The sequence below is a fragment of the Populus trichocarpa genome, chromosome 17 (assembly GCF_000002775.5).
Source record: "Populus trichocarpa isolate Nisqually-1 chromosome 17, P.trichocarpa_v4.1, whole genome shotgun sequence".
In the NCBI taxonomy this organism is placed as follows: Eukaryota; Viridiplantae; Streptophyta; class Magnoliopsida; order Malpighiales; family Salicaceae; genus Populus; species Populus trichocarpa.
The window spans coordinates 13,423,179-13,446,454 of NC_037301.2; the positions used below are offsets into that span (position 1 = coordinate 13,423,179).

Below are 23,276 nucleotides of genomic sequence, written 5' to 3' on the forward strand. Positions count from 1 at the left end.
AATAGTGGATGGAAAATTAGGGTTTAACTTTTTAGACCTTAAAAACCTGTTTTTTCAATCATTTTCTCACCTAAAAAAACTTTAAAGCCCTTTGACACCCATTTGTGGTACAAAAGTTGGAAAACAGGGTTCTAAAATGACAAATCAGGTCAATTTTAAAATTATTTTAAGACCCGGTCTACTTTTTAGGCAAGATGAAGGCCAAAGAATGCATCAATAGAACTCTTCTAGTCAAAAGAAACCCGTTGACTTCAAGAATGATCTTTTCCATAACCAAAATCATTATCATTTGATAACTTTATTTTTTTTCTTGTTGCTTTTTAATGACTTTCTCTCTTCTTTCTAAAACCAAAGCCAAAATGAAAAGAAAATAAAATTTTAAAAGAAAACATTTGATCCCCAGACTAAAAGACACCGTTTGGGAAAGCAGTGCAAACCGCGTTCCTAAAAAAATCATTTTTGTTTTGCTAAAATTTAATATGTTTTATATGTTTTGGATCGTTTTAATGTGTTGATGTCAAAAATAATTTTTAAAAAATAAAAAAACATTATTGACATGTATTTCGGTACTAAAAGTTATTTGAAAAGCAACCGCAACCACACTACCAAATAAGAGACAAGAAAGGAACTTTGCCAAAACTCATAGGCAAAATTGAGCAAAAAAGCGTAGTGACTAATTTGTTTTTAGAATAGGGCTGTCTTTTTCATTGACATTCAAATTTAATCCTTTAATTTTTAATATCATGTAAATAATAAAAATAAATAGATTCTTGTAAAATTAAAAACCAATCTAACAATGGGATGTTTAGTTAAGATTATAGTAGTTTTATGGAAATCAAAAAATAACAATTACAAAAATTAATTTCAAATTAACACAATGTAAAATGACTAAATAAAAAAATTGAAGGACCAAAAATAAATCACAGCACTAATTCATAAACAGTAATTTCTGAGGGAATCCATGAATTTAGCAAAACTTCTAGTGTTTTTTTTTTAATGTAATGTAATTGTTATTATTTCGTAATGTAATGGGTGCCCAAGACTCCTTGATGTTACATGGAGTTTCATGGCAATACATGGGCCTCAAATTCATCGTAAGAAAATGTTGATGGCCATGACAAGGTTCAAGTATAATAAACACTTGATCATACGTAGACAAGTGAGAATGGTACACGTTCACGACATGACAGCAAACTAGTCCTCCGAGGGCCCCCAAGTTCCACCTAATTCAAGGCTTCTAGTAGGGATAATGCCTTCTTCTAGTAGGGAAATACCAACTTTTTATCTATCTATAGATATTTCCACATATTCTTCCAATACAAATCCTCTATGCCTTTTATAACTCCCTTCAAGGTTTTCATGGAGAAAAAGAAACCTAAAGGTGGTGACAGCACTGGTGATTTAACCCTAGTAAAGGCGGCTGCATGGGCATGGTACCAACATGGATCAGGGTCAGAAGGAAAGCCTATGTGTGAATCTTATGTTACAAGTACTCGTCAAGCTCCAAGACCGTCAAGATACAAGCTAGAAGATATGAGGTTGAGAGTGAAGGAAGATACCATGGATGGCTCAGGAGCACCTAGTCCAATCGGTGCAGATAATTCTCTACTTGATAACTATGAGGTAGAGAGCATTTCAAAGCACCTTGACTATCTTATGGAGTCAAGCAGCAAGAGATCTTATGGCGTCGAGATCTTTGATAGAGATGATCATCTTCATCGCGGAAAAAGTATTTCATTATTGCATGGTGATCAAACTTGTGGAATGAAGCAGAAGAAGAACAAGTCGAAATTTTTCTTACAAGGTTGGTGGCTAAGACATTCGGTTGTTTGTGGCACAAGGGAAGATGTGGTGAACATACAAGAGCTTTAGAGCGCTGCGGCAGCAGCCGGAAAGGCATATTCCGGTAGTTGGGTTGTTGCCAGTCGAGCCACAAGAACTGCCAATGGTGGGTGAATGTACAGCAGCTTCTTAAATTGTTACCTACACTAACTTTTATCTCTTCTATGACTTTTTTCCCTTCTTTTCTTTTTTTCAATGGAAACACTTAAATATTACACTACGAAACATAGATAACTTTCCCTTTCTATCATCTCAAAGTAGGAAAGATTTGATCTCGTATAAGCATATAAAAATTACACATGTTTAATATTTTGATTTTTAATTAGTTATTTTTTTCTTTTTTTAACTCAATTAAAATAGGTGAGTTTAATAATTAAATTCATTTACACTAATTTACTATCATATATATATATATATATATATATATATATATATATATATATATATATATATATATATGTTACAAGTTTGTGTTATAAGATCTTATGAAGGTGCCTCGAAGGAAAGGACAAAAACAGTAGTTGGAGAGATCAATTATAAGATTTGATTTCGACTAGGTACTTGATGATGAACTTGTACAAACATCAATCAGCATCACTGTTCTTCTTCTGATGCCACAATTAGACAAAACAAAACCACTAGCACCGACTGGTCCTGTGTTGAAATTGCTCTTTGATGCTGCTTGTTTAGGACGAAGTATGGTTCAAGCTAAGCTGCATTATTGGGTGAGGAAATTAAGATAAGATAGGATAAAACAAGGTGAAATCGTAGTTATTAATCAATAATATATTTTAAAAAAAATTAATCCCCAAATGGACATGATAACTATGGTAAAAACCACGGTAGACTGAAAAACTTTCTTCTGAATTAACCTAATGGTCAAGGAGTTGATTCGAAGAAATTCCTCCTCTCAATTCTAAAAATGAAGAATGGTTGGACAACAATTTGAGAGGCTTCTCATGCTTGATGACATCCGGTCCACACCTACCAAAAGTGACCCCATGTCGGTCACATGTGATTCTATATGTGCGTGTGAGTTCTATTTTCACTACGTAGGTAAATTTGGTCATAAAATTATTGTTTTTTAAGAATGAAATGGAAAAGTGCAAGACTGCTCTGAAATTACAAAGAAAAAGAAAATAATGACAGTGTCGTTCCCTGTGAGAAAGGCATTGTGCAATTGGGGCATTTTGCTCCAGAAACGAGAGCAGGAAAAAAAGGGGTAATGTCCATCAAATTTCACTTCAACTCGTATCTTAACTTTTAATCTATCAAAAAAGAAAAAGAAAATTAATTATCTCTAATTTAACTCAAGATTTCAATAGCTTCTGACTATTACAACATCTAATGGAGGATCTCCTTGTGAATTTATTTTAATTAAGAACTTCTTTTTGAAATCTTATTACCATATGAATTTTGTAAAGAAAATAAGGGAGGAGAAGAGGATGGAGTGAAACAAAAGAATGGAAAGGCGCCCCTTTTGTTTGTGTTTTTAATTTGATCCTTATTGGATTTTTTCGGTTTAGCTTTCAACTCGTCTATGATTATCAAATGAATGCAGCAACAAACCAAGAAACAAATGAAATGGCTACTTTCAAACTCCCTAAAACCCACCTCTCTCCTCCAAAAACCCTCTGCGCCTTCTCCACTTGGTACTCACCACCCCCACAACCCCCACCAAGACAGTCGCCGCCGCCTTCACGCCATGAATCTCCAATTCTCACAACGATCTCTGAAGCAATAAAAAACATTGAAACAAAACCACTTCACATTTCTCTCAAAAACATCCTACCTTCATTCAAAGCCCATCACTTTATTAGCCTCGTTAACCAAAATCCTTACTTTCTACCTCCAAAATCCCTCCTTTCTTTCTTTGACTTTCTATCTTCATACCCTACGTTTAGCCACACAGTTCAGTCTTATTGCAGTATGGTTCATTTCCTCATTGCACATCGAATGAACCAACAAGCTGAGTCTTTGCTTCATTTTGTTGTTTCACGTAAAGGGAAAGGATCAGCTTCTTCAGTTTTTGCTTCAATTCTTGAAACTAAAGGTACCCTTTCGTCAAGTTTTGTTTTTGATGCTTTAATGAGTGTGTATACTGAATTTGGTTACGTGTCTGATGCTATTCAGTGTTTTAGATTGACAAAGAAGCATAATTTGAAAATCCCGTTTAATGGTTGCAAGTGTTTGCTTGAAAGAATGATTAAAATGAGCTCTCCTATGGTAGCTTTGGAGTTTTATCTGGAGATCTTGGATTCTGGGTATCCACCAAATGTGTATACTTTTAATGTTTTAATGAATAGATTGTGTAAAGAAGGTAAAGTTAAGGATGCTCAATTGATTTTTGATGAAATTCGGAAGACAGGTCTGCAGCCCACTGCTGTTAGTTTTAATACTTTGATTAATGGTTATTGTAAATCAGGAAATTTAGAGGAGGGTTTTAGGTTGAAGATGGTAATGGAGGAGTTTAGGGTTTTCCCTGATGTTTTTACTTATAGTGCTTTGATTGATGGGTTGTGTAAGGAGTGTCAGTTGGATGATGCGAATCATTTGTTTAAGGAAATGTGTGATAGAGGGCTGGTTCCTAATGATGTTACTTTTACCACATTGATTAATGGGCAGTGCAAGAATGGGAGAGTTGATTTGGCCTTGGAAATTTATCAGCAAATGTTTACTAAAGGTTTGAAAGCTGATTTGGTCTTGTACAATACACTCATCGATGGCCTTTGTAAGGGTGGATATTTTAGGGAAGCAAGGAAGTTTGTTGGCGAGATGACTAAGAGAGGTTTGATACCTGATAAATTTACGTACACTACACTTCTAGATGGTAGTTGCAAGGAAGGAGATTTAGAATTGGCTTTGGAGATGAGGAAGGAAATGGTAAAAGAAGGTATTCAGCTGGATAATGTAGCCTTCACAGCCATTATTTCTGGATTGTGTAGAGATGGAAAGATTGTAGATGCAGAGAGAACATTGAGGGAGATGTTGAGAGCGGGTTTGAAACCAGATGATGGTACATATACCATGGTCATGGATGGGTTCTGTAAGAAGGGTGATGTGAAGATGGGATTTAAGTTGCTCAAAGAGATGCAGAGCGATGGACATATACCAGGAGTGATCACTTACAATGTGCTTATGAATGGACTCTGCAAGCAAGGCCAGGTGAAAAATGCTGATATGCTTTTGAATGCAATGCTCAATGTGGGTGTAGTTCCAGATGACATTACTTACAACATTTTATTACAAGGGCATTGCAAACATGGGAAACTAGGAGACTTCCAAAATGTCAAGACTGAAATGGGGCTTGTTTCTGACTATGCATCTTATAGATCACTACTGAATGAGTTGAGCAAAGCTTCTAAAGATCGTCAAAAGAGATGATTTCTGACGGTTGCATATTTCATGTACAGACCTTTGATAGTTGACAAACTTAGATTTGATCTCTCAGTTGATCAGAGCGAAGGTAAGATCTTTTAGCAAACTGGCTAATTGATTTACTTGACTTTAGATTTCTGGACGCAAAACACAGAGTTTATAGCACTTGTAACCTACTGTCATATGTCAAGGATTGAACTGTATAAATACATACCTTGTAACAAGTAGAACGATTCTTTTATCCAAAAATAAAATAAATAATTAGAAAAACAAGATCTTTAAAGTTTTCTTGTCAGCAAGAGTAGCATAGCTTTTAATGGGGGTATCTGCCATGTACTGTTTGTTCACTTCTTTCTGTCCTCCCTTGCTCTGTCTTTAATTTCAATTTATGACCATTTTTTAATGAAGGGAATGCAATGTCTAGTGGATTATGCTATATACTGCATCAATTCTTCACCATACCATAACCATCTTTTGAGACCGTAGTTCTTGTTGCAGTTACTGCATGCTATAAACTTTTAATAAGCTTATCCTTGACTCTACTAACCCAACTCATCTGGTTTAAGTCCATAAATAGTAGAGTCAGCTGATCATCTTAGTTGCTACAATTAATAAAAAAACTTACTGCTGGTCTATGAGCTGATCGTTTAAGTTTTGTTGATTCATTTATTTATTGTGTCATGCCTCTCACAAAGTACTGCTCTTTGTAGCCATCATAGTTTCATCTACTCTTACTTGAAACATCTCTTAAACATTGTTTTTGCAAATGCAACAATTACTTGCTACTATAAGAATGCCATTTGTTTTCAGGAAACATTATCTTTGACGCCATATCTTTACTGTTATCCTATTGCCATATTTGTGTAATGCGCAGACATTTCAAAGCATTATTGAAGAGCTCATTCTGTGAGCATAGGTGTAAACTTGATCTTGGGCTTAAGTTGGTTTTATGAATGAAATCACTTATATGTCCTTGATCCTTGTGAAGTGTTTGAAATCCTTAGCTTCAAGATACTTTTTAAACTTTTTGCTAAATGTTCTGTATTTTGCCGGTTGGATTCACTTAGATTGTCGCCTGAAGGCATATAATATGATTGAACTTCAAATCTCTACTACACGAACAAAATTTAGTTTCGAAATTTTAGTAATGATTTATTGGTGAATTGTTCTTTATTTTTTGGTATAATAGGATAAGAAGCTAGACTGGCTCCTCAAGAAACCAACACCACAGAATCACCATGTAATGCTTGCAGAACTCGCAAATAAGAGAAGACTTTAGGGAGAGAGACTACTAGCTCATTAATATCAGAATCAGAGGACCTAAATTTGAAGTTCAGACCATTCAACAAAGGAATCAGAACCAGAGGCACCCAACTTTGCCATGATGTCACCACAGCTTTTACCCTCTCCAAGAACGAGTAATTTTGCAGGACCAGGTGCTGTTAAGCAGCTCATTAATATCAGCAACTAGAGCATTGTATGGATGAAATAAAGAATTGCCCTCCCTGACCATAAGAAAGGCTTCCTGAGAGTCAACTTTAAGAATCATATTTCTAAATCCCAAGCTCCCAAGCATGATGTAAAATTGTAAACCTTGCCGCATAGCTTGAAGTTCAGTTCAGTTCAGCCACCAAAACCTGAATAAATTATTCATACAAGAATATTTTGTATCAGAGAATTATATTATTTTTTTAATAATTAGCCCATAAGTAGAAAATTTCCAAAAAAAATTGAAAGGTGACAGTAGATATATACATGTTGTTTTTCAACTATATTCATATCATATTTCATAAGTTTTTAACAATAAATTTAAATATTTATATTATATTTATCGGATATCTATTATTTAAAAATTATTTATTATTCTATATATATAATTTCATCATATGTTTTTTTATCCTATTTATATGTGCACAACATTAATATTATATATAATTTTTATAATTTAATCATGGACTGATTTGGATTGGATTGTAGGTCGGATAATATTTATATCGTAGTAATGATATTTATCGGATTTGAAAGGAACAGCGTCGTTTCTTGTTATAGAGCATGGGTAGGTAGTTTTTGAACAGTGAAAAGCAACCACGAATCAGTTTCAGTCGACCAAGACAAGGCAAGAAGCCAAAAACGAGAAGAACCAAAGAGACAAGGGAGAAGAGAATGCAAGAAATGGGGAAGCAGCAAGCTCTAATTTTGATCCAGAAAATGGTGAAAATCCCTCCTCTTCAAGCCTTATCACTCTTCAACTCCTCGATTCAACAAGGCTTCCAACACACTCACCACTCCATTTCTTTCCTTCTTCAACACCTTCTTGACCATCACAAACTACCCCATGCACAATCTCTCATCCTCCAAATACTTTCCAACAAAATCTCCTCTCCCTTTTTCACTGTCCCATCTCTTCTCCACCATTTAACACAAAACCAAAACCCATCAATGACTACTGCTCTTCTCTATGAATCAATCATCAATGCCCATCTTAAATCTCAATTACTAGATAAGGCTCTCATCTTTTTCAATGAAATGGTTGATAAAGGCCTTGTCTTTCGACCTAACATTTTTAATAGTCTCTTGGGTTCTCTTGTGAGATCAAATTGTTTTGAGAAAGCTTGGTTGTTTTTTAATGAATTGAAAGAGAGGGTTAAGTTTGATGTCTATAGTTTTGGAATAATGATCAAGGGTTGTTGTGAAAATGGTAATTTGGATAAAAGTTTTCAACTTTTGGGTCTATTACAGGACATGGGTCTTTCTCCTAATGTTGTCATATACACTACTTTGATTGATGGTTGTTGTAAGAATGGTGATATTGAAAGAGCTAGGTTGTTTTTTGATAAGATGGGAGAGATGGGTTTGGTTGCTAATCAGTATACTTTTACGGTATTGATTAATGGGTTGTTTAAGAAAGGACTTAAGAAAGATGGTTTTGATTTGTTTGAGAAGATGAAGATTAATGGGCTGTTTCCCAATTTGTATACGTATAATTGTTTGATGAATGAGTATTGCGGTGAAGGAAAAATATGCAGAGCTTTTGACTTGTTTGATGAAATGCGTGAGAGAGGTGTAGAAGCAAATGTTGTCACGTATAATACTTTGATCGGTGGCATGTGTAGAGAGGAGAGGGTTTGGGAGGCTGAGAAGTTGGTGGATCAAATGAAGAAAGCTGCTGTTAGTCCTAATTTAATCACATATAACACATTAATAGGTGGATTTTGTGATGTTGGGAATTTGGATAAGGCTTCAAGTTTACTAGATCAATTAAAGTCAAATGGTCTGTCTCCATCTTTGGTGACCTACAATATTCTCATTGAAGGATATTCCAAGGCTGGAAATTGGAAAGGAGTTGCTGATTTAGCAAGGGAGATGGAGGGGAGAGGCATTTCTCCTTCTAAAGTGACATGTACAGTTTTAATTGATGCTTATGTTCGATTGCAAGAAATGGAGAAAGCATTTCAAATTTATTCCTCTATGGAGAAGTTTGGTTTGGTTCCTGATGTCTACGTCTATGGTGTGCTAATACATGGTTTGTGCATGAAAGGTAACATGAAAGAATCATCAAAACTGTTTAGATCAATGGGTGAAATGCACGTGGAACCAAGTGACGTGATATACAATACAATGATCCATGGTTACTGCAAAGAGGATAACTCCTATAGGGCTTTGAGGTTGCTTAGAGAAATGGAAGCTAAGGGGTTGGTTCCAAATGTGGCTAGCTACAGTTCTATCATCGGAGTTCTATGCAAGGATGGGAAGTGGGAAGAAGCTGAGGTTTTATTAGACAAGATGATAGAATTGCAACTAAAACCGTCAGCTTCCATCTTAAACATGATCTCCAAAGCCAAAAATTTTACAGAATTGAAGATTTAAAGGACTCTTGGCATGAAGTGGCAAAGCAGAATTCCATGAAAGATGGAGCCTTTGAGATAATGGTAATATTGGTAAAAGAATCCGCAAAGATTTGAAACACACACCCACATTTTGGGACAGACTAACAGAGACTGCAAGACACTCAGTGTGGGAGAGGGCACTGAAAACGATCCAATCCTGTTGTATAGAAACTAATATCAGCAGTTCCGTATGAATGAACCAAGATTTTTAGCATGGTAAGGCATCTAATATTTTACTTATTTGATCATTTCAATTTCACACAGAAATTTGTTAAAAAAAAATCACACACATGTTTTGAGTATCCTTGTTCTTCATTGCAACACATTACTTTTTATGGAAATATATAGTTATGTCCAAAGCATGTACCTTAACAACTAGTTTCAGTATAATGTTAGGACAAACAATAAAAAGAAGAAGAATAAATAAACATACAGTTGTTGCAAGTTCTTGATCCGATCCAACTTTGGGGCAAGGAATCCCCTTAAAAAAATACCTGGATACGTTTCTGCAAAAATATAACTCCAACAAAAAAATGGTTATAACTTGATTCACTGATAAATGCACCTCATATGTACCATGTGCTAGGATCTAATTAGAGAAAGACTAGCATATATAATACGGAGTTTTGATAGAAAATTTTGATGTATCATATCTTACATCTTTAATACATGGTCTCGAGCAAAGGAGCTGGAAATGCCAGACCAACTGCAAGGATCTTCATCTGAGGCATCCCAACAAAACGATACCTGGGCCGTCGTACAAAGCTTTCTTTGAATTTTGTAAGCACCCTAACTTTTCAGAAGTCTATAAATTCCATTTTGTGAAAAGTACAAGACTGCCAAAAGTTTCCAGGTCACTAAATTTCATTGAGTACATTACTTTTAACACTGGAATTCAGATCACATAACTTCCAATCCTACTCGTGCTATTTGGTCACCATGTAACTGTAGGAAGGATAGCAGATTGAACCTACTTGGAATCTTGAATTTTTTAAATTGAGTACACAATAAATAACACCACTCAATGTAGCCTAATGACACTAGTTAGCTCAGCTTAGAACTATAATAACAAAGTGATAAAGCAAATACCTTCATCTTTAGCTAAGGATCAGTCACAGGTCGCAAAAAGAATTAGAGAAACAACACAAACAAGTTGCAGTGCTGCATATGGTTTTTATTTCCTCTGATTTTCTTCTCTATTGTCTCTACCAGCTGCTATCTGCAACCAGATTCTGCAATATGGGTGCAAAAATGAGCCTGCTAGCATCACAGGTATGATCATGAACTCAATCCACTATTTTCTCTTTTGCACAGGATTCTATATACATCATGCTTACTTCTTTGTTTTCATATCTATTTGTTACATAATCAGGGGTTCACCCTGTCCCTTGTCGTGTTTATGCAATTCATTTAATGTAATTACATGTGCAGATTTTGCTTGCAGCTCTTATTAAACGGAAATTTGGAACATCTGGAGACGTGACTTAAATGTCACATTGGTATGCAGGTATAGTTGTGGCATGTATCTGCTTCTTTGTTCCTGCTTTCTCAATGCCAAGTGAAATCCGGTCAGCCGAGCAAAGCATTGCACTCTCGGTTAACATGTTTTTCGCCTTCTCTATTGCTCAATTGTTTCTTCCTGTGCTTTCCCCCATGAAATGTGGCTTGTTCATCTTCTTTGCGAGTTTTGTGGCAATTATGACTTCTTTATTTATTCCTTTCTTGCCTGAAAGAAAGCACGTACCAATTGAAGAGATGTATAAAGTGTGGAAAGAACATTTGTTTTGGAGGAAATTCATGCCTGTAGATGATCACCGAGCAAATGTCACCTCCAATGGAGAACCTTATTTCAGGCATCCAACCGGGAGGCATTTTGTGCTAAAGCTTCAGAGTATCGTTTCTCCAACTCGAAACATGTAAACTGCCGTGGAGAGTAATTTTTTTTAAAAAAAATGTCTTATTAATTTGTTCATGTCATTTTTGTAATATAATTGACGTGTTGTTAAATTTTCATGTCATATTAAAAGTGAAAAGATTCATATTATGATTATAATTCATTAAATTGATTATTTGGAAGAAAAAAAATTAATAATTTATAATAAATTCATTGATTGGTCCATGATTTTTAATATAATTTATTAAATTGATGATTTATATAAATTTAATAATAATAAATTCATAGGTTTTGCTGTTAAAAGTTATTGAAAAATACTTAAAAAGTCATTGATTTGGTTTATTTAGACAAAACAAAATTGAAAATACTTTATATTTTTGACATCCTCTGTCACCGGCTCTGGTTCCCATCTTGAGCACCGCACCCAGCCACCCACCACCAGCAATGGTATTGCATCGGATTCAGTTATAACTTCCAGTAGAGCCAAAGTTACAGCAAAACGCACGGCCTCCCATTGCCCTCCTTGAGTAGGAGAGCTTCATATACCTGCCACCCACAACCAAACCTGCCCAATTCCTACAGTGCCGGAAAAAGCTCTCCCCCTCCTCAAGGGAGCTTCCAGGAAAGGACCGCTGCTCCTCTGTATACAAGGTTAATATAATTCCCAACAAATAGAGATACAGCCGCCTTCCTATCTACTGCTCTTTATATGGTATGCACAAAATAAATACGAAGCCTACAAATAAACCAATATTTTAATTTTGACTATATCATAGAGAGACATTATTCTAAATTACTAGATTTGCACATAAATGCATGTTCGAAGACCCGACTCGGCCTCAGACATAGCCCAATCAACCCACAAGTTGGCTAGTTGAACATGAAACTCTACCTGACTCGGGTAAAGTTTCGAATCGATAAATTGCTGGTTCGTTTTATGGTAGAACACAAATGGTCTACCATTCTCTAAAAAAATAAATCCAATGACGTACCATAGCCAGCCAGGAAATGATCTACCGTTCACTTTCTACAATTTTATGTCGCCATTTCCGAAGAAACGGATTGATTTTGAAACACATGATATTCCTTTCTAGTTTTAGCATTAACAGACCATAGCGTATAGGATGAAAGTCAGTATCTGTAACCAAATTTATTATTGTTCAATTTCCCTTTTACGAATATCCTGTTAATATCCTATTTGAGGTTGCGGATCAATTTATTTTTCAATAAAATTTGAGATTTTTTTTGTTTTAATTTTATTATTAATATTTTTGAATTTGCTGATATTTACATTTTAAAAAATTTATTTTAATATATTTTTAAATAAAAATAATGTGAAAATCAATTATTTAGCTAGAAAATGAAGTATAGAAAGAATGAGACAGGGATAAAAGAAAAGCTGGAATGGGCTGCATTGCATCCCTGTAACAAGGAAAAGTTAGGGGAGGAAGGGGGACCATGCTGAGCAGTTGTAAGAGTTTAGCATACAAAATGGGTAGCAGCCTGCCATGGCCAGCCAGGAAAGCAGATCTCTTTCCTCTGGTTGCTTTCTTTTCATTTATTGATTCAAGGAAAACTACATAATGGCAATTTGCCATCATAGCTAGCTTGGCCTAGGGTTTGGTCATCCTCTGCAGAAAGTGAGTGAGATTCTACGGGCGTGCGTGCACTGGATGCTAGTAATTTTTTTGTGGTTAGTTTCTCAAGAAATGGCTGGTTCACACCCTTTAAGCCAGCTGTTCTCTCGTCTCTTCCCTTCCAAAGTCGTCTTCTTTCATCACCCTTTTCTGCTACCTTCCAAGACGTAGATAACGATGTTTTCTTCGTCTTAATTAAGACGAACCACTTTTCAGATCTCCTCAAATGGCTGCCATTAGTTTGGACTTTAAACCATGTCTTAGTTTTCGAATTCTTGGTGAGAAATGATTAAAAGCATGGGTGGCCACTACGTAAGTCTGTGATTTCGTGGATTAGGGTGTCCATTGCGATGAGACAAGACAGGTTCAGTCCCACGGGCTTAGCATTGTTTAAGAGTTGGTGCTCATATTAATGGTGGTTTAAGTTAAAAACAATGGGATTTATGGTTAATGTGATTTGTCTCTATGTCATTGATTTTTTTGCTCGAATCTTGGAATCAATATATACAAATAATTCAATCCTCTAGGTACATGATGGCAACAATTGAAAGATGTGTTTTTAAAACATCTAAAGATAAATTCAAGATATATTAGATTTTATTGTATTTATAAAATATTAAAGATAGATTTAAGATATAAATTCTTTACTAAACACGTTTACTTATAAGAGATTGGAAAAAAATGCTTAAATTATAAGCATAACATGTTTAAAAACAGTCTTAATCTCTGCAAAACAATTTGAAAATACTTATAATCATAAAAAAAAATATTATATAAAATAGTGTTCAAATCTTCAAATATGTGCACCTATTAGGCAAAATCTGTATTTATCCTCAAGAGGCCTGCGTAGAAAATAAATCCTTAAAATATTCGAGGAAAACTCAAATTAATTTCCATCTGGATTCTAGTTAATTACTCTCTTGATGGCTTAAATTTGAGGGTCCCTTCAATCCAATTGATGACTCCTATCAGTTTCTATCAATCAAATAGGTCATGTGTTCGCTTAGACATCTGTTACGCAATTAATTTAATTGGTGGAAACTGAAGCATTATCAAATTGAATTGAATTCTTCTATATTTTAAATGCAGTAGACTAGAATGAATGCATGAAAGTCTAGTTGATATTGGAAATATACTCACGAAGGATAAAAAAAAAATGTTTTTATTCTCTTTAAAATGTTTTTTTTTTATCTCATAAAGTACAGAAAAAACCTAGAAATTGTTCGCATCTTTTGCTATGAAATCTTATATTGCTCAAAAAACTGTAAGCTCTAGACACTTGCCATAAAAAACAAAATTAAAAAGAAGAAGAAGAGAGAAATAGAAGAGAAAATCTTATAAAAAGGAAATTCTTATGATTTTTTTACGGGATCGGATCTCTTTACTATGTTGTAAATATCAAGTAAGTTACCGTTTGAGTTTTTTCCCATGATTGTGCTACAAAATAGTGTAAAAAATTCAATTTCCATTTAATGAGTTGCTTTTAAAATGGCTTAGATGTGAAGCTAGTTGTCTATTAATCTAGTGGTTAAGATATTGTTATATTCGTGTAAATATAAGAATACAAGTTTTGATTCTTAAAAAGCGTATTTATTGAGAGTGACAGTCACGAATCCTGAACGAGACTAATCTTATCCTTTAAAAATTTACAAGAATACCCAAGTAAAAACTAAAGAACAAATATAGAGCTAGTTGACTTGACAAATAATTTTTATTAGTTTTATGCCAATGAAATTAATTATGTGGGGTTTTGTTATAACATCATTTAATTAAGATTTAAATTACTTGAATTGCTTCATGTTAACTCGATTTGAATGCATTTCATCCTCTCTTTTTTATCTTTTAATTAAAGAATGCAATTAACACAAAATAAAAATAAAGAAGCATGAATTGATTTTCGAAAACAAACACAAGATTGAAAAGAAAGCAGTGTCACAGGCAGTTGTCACGCTCCCGTGCATGGATATTCTACGAGCTCATCATGATTAACAACATCTTGCAAGAGTGATTGACTGAATCTATTTATTTATTCATTCATGACATGTAAGAATATTTTGGTAACTTTTTCCTGAAAAGAAAAGAAACTGCAATCCAGGTAGTGGAGCAGAGAGCAGGAAGGAAAATCCATGGTTGAAAGAGTGAAAAATTAGAACCGACAAATCATGATTTACCAATGATGTATGGTGTAAGTGGGGCTGTGGATAGGTTTAAAAGTGAGAGAGATTTTTATATTTCAACTTTTTTAATTAAAATAAATAAATAAAACATTGCATATTTTAGTCATGTGAATGTCGGGAATACAAGGATACAATCTTGGTTCGAAGTCGGCAAAAGAGTTTGAATAAGCTGTCTTCCACCCGGCATGCACCCAACTAGTATGGAGCCCTCCATTACCTTGCACTAACAATCCTTGAATAGTTTCAAAATATCATAGTAGTTTGCTGAGTCAATCCGGTAATTCATAGTTATAAATCTAGTTTGGATAAGATTTTATTTCAAATCTATTTGTAATTTTACCCGATTTAACTAACTTGCTTGATTTTAATCATACTCGTTCTAGTTAATTTCAATAATTATTTTTTAAATTTTTGTCTGAAATAGAGTATTTTTATTAAAATATATATGACATTTTAAGTTGATGTAGTAAATCTATAATTCAAATCTTAAACTAGATTAAATTATATACCAAGTTAAGTAACTAGCTAGGAGCATAACCTCTATGACTTTTTATGCTCTCAATTTAAATTTAAGATTGTTTCGAGAAAAAGTTTAATTTTAAAATTAACACGAGTTGATTTTAAAATATTTTTATTGTTAAAATAAACCATTACCAGATTATAAATTCACATAAAAGATAAAAAAAAAAAACAACTTACATCACTAAAATGATTATAAAAAAAATTAGTTAAAACCTAAAATACCACTTTCTTTTTGTTTTCTTTTTTATCCTAGCAAATATATTCATATTCACTTACAAATACAATTTTTTTCCTATACAAAAATTAATTATTGGGACTTGAGACTCAATTATGCTAACTTTATAAATTAATACATTCTTCTTTTAAGAGATTAAAAATTCACTTTAAATTTTACTAGAGACATTTATTTTACGTTCATTCATTCTATTTTTTTTATTAATATGGGTGTCCGACTCAGATTGCGCGCACCCCAACTAATCCCACGGCCCCTGAAGTTAACGGCCATATAAATCTCTGGTGATTATCATATTAGCAACCATAGAGTTCGAACTTGAGACTATAAGAAGAGCAAACTCTTTAATCCCAAATTCGTACCACTGGCCATCTACTAGATGGTTAATTCATTCTATTTTATTACATTAACTAAACATAACAATAAAGTTTGTCCAGTTAAAACTTGAAGAACACGAATTCAAATTTTTCATCGTGATAAAATAATAGGTGAAATTAACCGATCACGTAAATTTGGATAGCAGTGTTCTAGATTTTAATTTCCTACCCAACAAACATGAAAATCACAAAGGGATGGTGCTGCACATAGAAATGGAAACAGGGACCATGCATGTGCAAATGTTTCAGGTGTTATGCACCGTTCGAATCTTCGCAAGGGAACGGTCTCTAATGGCAAGTGTGATCACTTACTGTTTGTGAGTGCGGTTATTTTTAGTATTTTTTAAAAAATATATATATTTTATCTTGAAAAAAATATCAATTTTTTTAATGATTTTAATGCTATAATATAAAAATAAAAAATATTTTACTATATTTTTTTATATAAAAAAAATACAATTTACAGTATATCCTACCATGCAGAAATGTCTCAGTTTAATAATAACAGAGTAATATCAATTTGAAAACGACCGAGTAAGATTGTCAAGGTGGAAGAGCAGTCAATCGATGACTGATTGCCCATTTTTATTTACGATTGATGGAACCATTTTTAGCATATTTGACTTCGTAAAAGTCCCTAAATAATTGAATCCTCAATTCTATATCATCAAATCAACTAGGATTAATATATATTTTTTATTTTTTAAAATTTTATTAATTTTGAAAGGGAAAACAAGTTTATTTTTACATTTTAAAAAAAATTAAATTTTTATTATTTTTTTATATTTTTAGATAATTTTGATGTTCTGATGTCAAACAAAAAACATTTTAAAAATCAACTACTGCTACACTTCCGAATACTTTTTTTAATGTTAAATCATTTTAAATTAAAACCCATCATGCATCAGGTTTGAAATTGTAATTTGTCACTGAGCCAGGTTTTATTAACTATGATGCTATTATTACAAAAAATAATTAGATTATTTATCTTAATATAGTTCAGTTACATGAAATAAATTAAATGCGAGAAAAATCACGATAGTTGGGAGTCATGGAGGGGAAAAAACCTACTACGGACAGCATGATAATAATGACCATACACCTCTTTGAAAAGGACAGCAATATCTTTGTATCGTGAGGTCTTCGATCCAACAACACAAGTAAATGAACACTCTCTGTCTTCCTCTCTCCGGTCAATTTGTATCATTTTAACTCCCTATTTTTCTCTTCCCCCATGTATTTTTGTCCTTGATAGTTGCTTGATTTAAGTTGATTTTTAATTTAAATTGATTTTAATATAAACCTGGTTAAACCAGATAAATTAATCAACAATTTAATTAATTTAATCAAATTTAGTCAAACATGTTCAAGTTAAAACCAAAATATTAAAAAAAAAAAAATTTAATTTGAAGAAAAAATAAAAAATAAAATCAACAACCCACTTATCCAAACAAATAAAAAAATCGTTTTAAATTGATTCGACAACTATGCTACCCATACCATTATTTTAAATTTAATTTAGTTGGTAAAACTACTACTAAGAAAATCTCAATAAAAGAATTTTAAATAGCAAAAAAGAAGATAATGGTACAAAGTTTTTATATTCAAAATATATCAAAATAATATTTTTTAATATCTATTTTAATATCATCACATTAAAATTATTAAAAAATTTATGGATTTAATTTTTTCAATTGAAAAATATTTTATAAATGAGGCTGAACAAAAAAAAAACAAACATTAAATATTTCATATATATCCTCTATACATATTACATAGTCTCAAGCATTCAAACATTTACGTTGCCACATGCAAACTAGTACAAACATTCAAAAACATTGATACATGGCCTAAATGTTAGTTTGACGTGGGCCATTGGATTAGATCAACACGAAAAGACCGTACTGATATTTTCTTTTGTACAGTGTTACGTTTACTACCTGATTAACTCTCCTGGCCCCATATAACCCATAATATCTTCCAAGTACCGGTACCACTTATGTTTTACACAGATCTGCTACAATCAGCCTTACCGAAGCCCACTCTACGATTGGCTAGATCAAACTCCACCCATATATTTTGTTGGTGAAAATTTCCTATTATATTGCTAGCAGCACCCAACATTTCCGACCGCCCGATCCCAACACAATGGACCCCTCCACCCACATCAGCTAAAACCCTCTCTTTCTCTACAACTATCTCCACACCCTTGTCAAATTCAAACACCATATTGCCTATCAACCGCCCGATCTCTATTGCATTGCCATTGAAACACATGTCAGATACACCACCATACACGTATCCCTTCTTTAACCTTGCCCCCACCAGTCTTACCACCTCCTCCCTCACCTTATTGTAAGCCTCATCCACCAAGTAAGTGAATTCGGACCCGGAGTCAATCATGGTTTGACCCGCACCACTAGGATCGGGCCGAAAGGCCGAAATCGGAATGTTCAATTTTTGGTTGCCAATCCTAATCCCTTGCATGGCAACAGTGTAGGCCAAGGGGTCCAAATTGGGCATCCGTTGACTTTGAGAAAAAGTCAAAAGATTAATATACCGAAACCCACCTGAATTCGGGTTCTCACCCAAGTAAAACGACCCTGTTGGGGTAAAACCCGGTCGAACTTGCCGGGTGGGTACACAGTATGAGAACTTGGTTAATTTAGCCTGGGAAGCAAAGGACAGCCTCCCAAGGTTCATTCCCAGAATGCCCTTGGCATCACTTGATTCCTCGGCGCAGCCTAAGATCAAAGGAGGGGTACTTTGGGACCTAGAAAATGTAATCTTTTCCCTTACAAGATTACCTTCAGCTAATGTTCCATCGGCGTAGAAGTAAGAATAATGACACAAACGGTTCTGGTCGCATGACGTTGGTAGGGTAAAATCAGGAATTCTGGGCTTGCAAAGAGGATGATTACATGGCAAAACAGAGAATGAAGAGGATAAAGAAGGATCAAACACAGAGCTAGGTGGGGGTTTCCTAGGAACCTTTTTGTGACACTGAATCCATGACAACTGGCTGCCCGTGTCCAAAATCATTTGCTGAGTTTGAGGTGGTGTCCCTATAGGGAGAGAGACTAGCAATATCATCGAGTACTTGAATCCTGACCTGTAGTTATATGGCGATGAGGAAAAGGAAGAACTTTTGAGTGTTGAGGCTTTCTTGGTTTGTGAGATGAAGGAAGGGTAGAAATTTGGAGAGGCTTGTGGGGAGCGAGGGAGGGAAGTGAGTGGGAAAGAAAAGGAAAGGGAGTCATTCTTGTGCTGGGTTTCTTGTGCTGAGAGGGAGCAGGAGGTGAGTAGGAGGAAGAGGTAAAAAAGAAGCATGGTTTCTTTGAGAAGAGAAGGAGAGGAAGCAATAGAAGAGAGGAAGCAAGAGGGCAGTGTTGGAGTGGTTTTGAGTACAGTTTGTGGTGTATGGTTGTATTTATATGCCAGAGAAAGGTAGTGATAGGCTGGGTAAAGCCAAAATAGGAGAATTCGAAAAGAAAAAAAATGAAAAAAGAATACGCGTTTTCTTAATTGAGTGGTTAGATCTTATAATGACAGTAGAATTGATGCTTGCTTAATTGAGTTGCAGAAGATATGAGCTGCCCTAGTAGAATCCTGAATATAGCTAAACAAATTCCTTTCTTGAAATTAACTCATTAGAAATGTTTTTGAGATTGTGCTGTTTATGTTTTTAATGAAAAAAAAAACTAAAAAATATTAATTTTAATTTTTTTTAAAAAACAAATATTTAAATCTTTTTTAAAAAAATCTTGTACAACAACACTTATGCCTACAATTAATTGAAGCTCAAAAGGCATCCTAAAAAGTACTCCAAGTTCTCGTGAAGCTAAGTAATGGTGTTTACACTTTACATGGAGTGATCCTGATATTATGGAGTTCAATGTTGATCCGTTTTGTATGTTATGTCAAGAGGATGCCATCGCTATTTTACTCAATAAAATCTTCTTAATAAGCTTAATGAAAATGGACATTGGTATGTGCATCGATAATCTCAAGAAGTTTGGAAAATAATCTTTTTCAAAAATAAATATAATCAATTATTCCACATACTCTATTTTCAAAAATTATTTTTAGAATATCATTGATGTAAAATTAAAAAAAAATTACAATAAATTGATTCAATTTCAATTTCAATTTCAATTTCAATTTCATATACAAATCAACATTGCTTTATCTACAAAACCAACAAGATATGTCGTGTCTCTCTGTGGCTTGTTGCTTGTCTCTTCGAGATTCTTCGAGTCTAGCGGTGCGAGCATGATCTCGTTCGGGTGTTTTTACTCGTTTTCATGGCCATAATTCGCTTGTTAAGATTGTTGTTACGCGTATATGGTGGCGCATGAACTTCATGTATAGTGAGAAGACTTTATTGAAGAAAAAAAATATTAATATTTGATTTTTGTATTCAATACTCTTGTGATGATTATTTTGGACTTGGGAGAAATATTTTGCTATGATATTCTAATGTAATAATTATATTGACAAACTTAGGTCATCGGTATTTTGATGAGGTTCAAGAAATACTTGGGTCGTCGGGCTCTTCCCTCGGTATGTGCCACTAACACAGACGCTACAGCCCACGCTATGAATACGCTGCCCCACCTAGTTCTTGACCTGATATATGTCACAAAGCCGTGCATTGCATGGCTTTTGTTTTGCTGCCGTGGAAATTACTTTCTGACTTTTAGTTTCCTTCCATTTCTTTTTCTTTTTCCTTTCAGTTCAACTAAAAAGCACGTTGTGTTTCATTTGTTTTTAATATTGTGGTGCTGATTTTTTTTAAAAAATGTATTTTATTTTAAAATATATTATAATATACTTTTTTTTATTTTTCACACATAAAAATCATAAAAAATCAATTTAATATTTTTTTAAAATAAAATTTACTTTTAAAATACATCAAAAAAACAAAAATTATTGTTCTCCAAACACTAATTTAAACACGATTACAATAATCAAGCAATTTAAATAAAATACATCTATAAATTTTTTATTATAATTTCAAGTACATATATCACATAAGTCAGGTGGATCAATAACTAGATAAATTGACATCTAATCTTTATTATCACAAGATCCATGCTTTTGAGTGTCGTAGAAGAAAAAATATGTTCATTTCAGGGTTTTTTTTTTTTAAAAAAACACATAACTAAATTTATCAAGGGATTAGATTATATATCAATTCAGATTGAATTTTTTATTGAATTTTTTTCTCTAAACATTATTAATTAAACACCCACACATTGACTTATGCAATAAAAATATTAAATTATTTTAGATATTAGATCCAAAATGAAGAGGGATGCAAAGTTTAACAACTTCAGTAATTATATATAAATTGTATTTATAATATAGGATTAATTGATGGACATCAACATTCTGATAAAAAAAAAAAAAAAGTGCTATGAATTGGTTTCATAACATGACTAGCGTTCAAGGGCGTCCACAAATTTTCTCAAATCTGTGAGTAACATTTAAATATCTATAGGATAGTAGGCTACAGACAGGCAAATTGAAAATAATAATAATAATAATAATAATAATAATAAAATACTACTGGGAATATTTACTTTTGACGTTTTTTATTTTCTTTTCTATCATGGCGTCTAGTGGCACATCAATTAGAAACTTCTAATACAATAACATTAGTAGATTTCTTTAATCATTGGCCTATTAAGATAAAAGCACAAAAAGTCTGGCCAATTTCAAAGAGAACACTAAACAATCAATAGGGACCCAGCAAGTCAAATTAGTCGTATAAATTTGATTTTTTTTAAACTAAAATATGCAAAAGATTGTATGAACATTATATAACGAATTTCCTAGAAATGAATTCTTAATTTCCCCATGTAAATAGTATATATAAAAGAGTCGGGGAAAAAAAACAGTGTGCAGCGAAAAGAAAAAAAAATCATGATTTTTCAAATTTTAAAATTGCTACTGAACTACAGGGAAAAGCTTGATTTCATAAATTTTCAATGTCAATAAATTGTAATCTAATAAAATATGATAAACAATTCTATATATTAGCCTCGTATTTAAATTTATCTAATTTTTTATTAAAAGATTACTAACTAAAAATTGCATGGCAAATAGAAAAGAAAAGTAAAAAAATTCAAATAGTAATTTCTTTACTTAAATTCGAGCATAATCTCATATGAGATTAGTGCTAGCTTACTCATCTCATATATAACTGACCAGGTAGAATATATTCATAAAATTTTAATTAAATTTAATAATTAAATTAAAAATTATATTTGTTTTTGTTAAAAAAATCGTATAATATATATACTATTTTAATATCAGAGAACTATCTCAATTCAATAACTTAAACTCTCCAACACACTTTCTTAAATGAAAATCTTTTAAATTTGAAACTTGTACAGACTTACACCATTTTATACTTATTTTTTTATCAAATAAATAAGGATGGTGAGATTCGAACTCGTGATTACTTAGTTATAAAAGCTTTGATAACATGTTAAAAAATTATCTCAACTTAATAATTTAATTTTTTAAATAAAATCAATGATATAATTTATATTATTTTTAAATATTTAATTTCTCATTTATACTTTAATCTTTTTTTATCTATCATTATTTTTTTTTCCTTGTGATGTCATTGGACATTGCTACTTGCCAGGTAATGTATTGGTTCTTTAAACTTGGAGTACTGTCAAAGACTGTCTGAAATCTGAATGACTGCAAAGTGGGTGGCGAGCCAGGGCTCGAATTTAACCAGCTGGCCACCATGACAAAGTACTCAAAGAACCATCTCATAGGTAGTTGAAAATGGTTGAATAGGCTCAAAATTCCATGGAAATTTCAAAAATCTACGCACACCAGAATCTAATTCTAACCACACCACGATGTCTTCAATTGGTTTTTTTACCCTATTTATTTCATCATTGTATTTGAAAGTTGCTAAGCAACAATTTTCTTAAGATGATTAATTTTGTACAGAAGAATGTTTTAGAAAGTTTGTTTTTTTCTTTATGAGAAAATAAATCTTTGAAAGCAAATTAACTATAGCCACCTACTTAATTTACTCCATAAATTATTTGTTGTTGTTTCAAGAAATATAAAATAAATACCCTAATATCTTATAGTTTGATATAAATTATACTTATATAATGATTTTATATAAATTATAGTTTATATCACTTGTAAGTATAAAATAAAATAAATTATAAAATAATTTATTATGTAAACTGATACGCGTATAATCAAGTTCATGTGCAATTTTAACTAAAGTATTATAGGATGATAAGAATAATTTTTTCTTAAAAAAATCCATATTCGAAGTTTGTTCCCT

General features: G+C 32.9%; 5 protein-coding genes across 5 annotated transcripts; 4 read left to right on the plus strand and 1 right to left on the minus strand.

Annotated features, from left to right (window-relative positions):
* The first annotated feature begins 1,244 nt into the window (after positions 1-1,244).
* Positions 1,245-2,151, plus strand: LOC18106622 (uncharacterized). The gene has a single exon (XM_006372492.3). It carries the CDS (start codon positions 1,330-1,332, stop codon positions 1,870-1,872), a length of 543 nt encoding a protein of 180 aa, XP_006372554.2. The 5' UTR covers positions 1,245-1,329; the 3' UTR covers positions 1,873-2,151.
* Positions 2,152-3,089: 938 nt separating this feature from the next.
* LOC18106620 (putative pentatricopeptide repeat-containing protein At1g09680) lies at positions 3,090-7,042 on the plus strand. The gene is made up of 2 exons (XM_052448253.1): positions 3,090-5,308; positions 6,410-7,042. The coding sequence occupies exon 1, from the start codon at positions 3,394-3,396 to the stop codon at positions 5,224-5,226; it is 1,833 nt and encodes a 610-aa protein (XP_052304213.1). The 5' UTR covers positions 3,090-3,393; the 3' UTR covers positions 5,227-5,308; positions 6,410-7,042.
* A 341-nt stretch (positions 7,043-7,383) lies between these two features.
* LOC127904463 (pentatricopeptide repeat-containing protein At4g11690) lies at positions 7,384-9,321 on the plus strand. The gene has a single exon (XM_052448268.1). The coding sequence runs from the start codon at positions 7,384-7,386 to the stop codon at positions 9,085-9,087; it is 1,704 nt and encodes a 567-aa protein (XP_052304228.1). The 3' UTR covers positions 9,088-9,321.
* On the plus strand, positions 9,177-11,149 carry LOC127904464 (sugar transport protein 4-like). The gene is made up of 4 exons (XM_052448269.1): positions 9,177-9,323; positions 9,793-9,887; positions 10,320-10,379; positions 10,615-11,149. The coding sequence occupies exons 1-4, from the start codon at positions 9,298-9,300 to the stop codon at positions 11,025-11,027; spliced, it is 594 nt and encodes a 197-aa protein (XP_052304229.1). The 5' UTR covers positions 9,177-9,297; the 3' UTR covers positions 11,028-11,149.
* Positions 11,150-17,671: 6,522 nt separating this feature from the next.
* LOC18106618 (aspartic proteinase PCS1) lies at positions 17,672-19,360 on the minus strand. Its single transcript, XM_006372488.3, has one exon. It carries the CDS (start codon positions 19,274-19,276, stop codon positions 17,951-17,953), a length of 1,326 nt encoding a protein of 441 aa, XP_006372550.1. The 5' UTR covers positions 19,277-19,360; the 3' UTR covers positions 17,672-17,950.
* Between the last annotated feature and the right edge of the window lie 3,916 nt (positions 19,361-23,276).

Coding starts and splice junctions, on each gene's coding strand:
- LOC18106622 (XM_006372492.3), top strand. CDS start 1,330: ATGCCTTTTATAACTCCCTTCAAGGTTTTCATGGAGAAAAAGAAACCT.
- LOC18106620 (XM_052448253.1), top strand. CDS start 3,394: ATGAATGCAGCAACAAACCAAGAAACAAATGAAATGGCTACTTTCAAA.
- LOC127904463 (XM_052448268.1), top strand. CDS start 7,384: ATGCAAGAAATGGGGAAGCAGCAAGCTCTAATTTTGATCCAGAAAATG.
- LOC127904464 (XM_052448269.1), top strand. CDS start 9,298: ATGAATGAACCAAGATTTTTAGCATG. Junction 9,324..9,792: donor GAACCAAGATTTTTAGCATG/GTAAGGCATCTA, acceptor TCTCGAGCAAAG/GAGCTGGAAATGCCAGACCA. Junction 10,380..10,614: donor TGAGCCTGCTAGCATCACAG/GTATGATCATGA, acceptor ATTGGTATGCAG/GTATAGTTGTGGCATGTATC.
- LOC18106618 (XM_006372488.3), bottom strand. CDS start 19,276: ATGCTTCTTTTTTACCTCTTCCTCCTACTCACCTCCTGCTCCCTCTCA.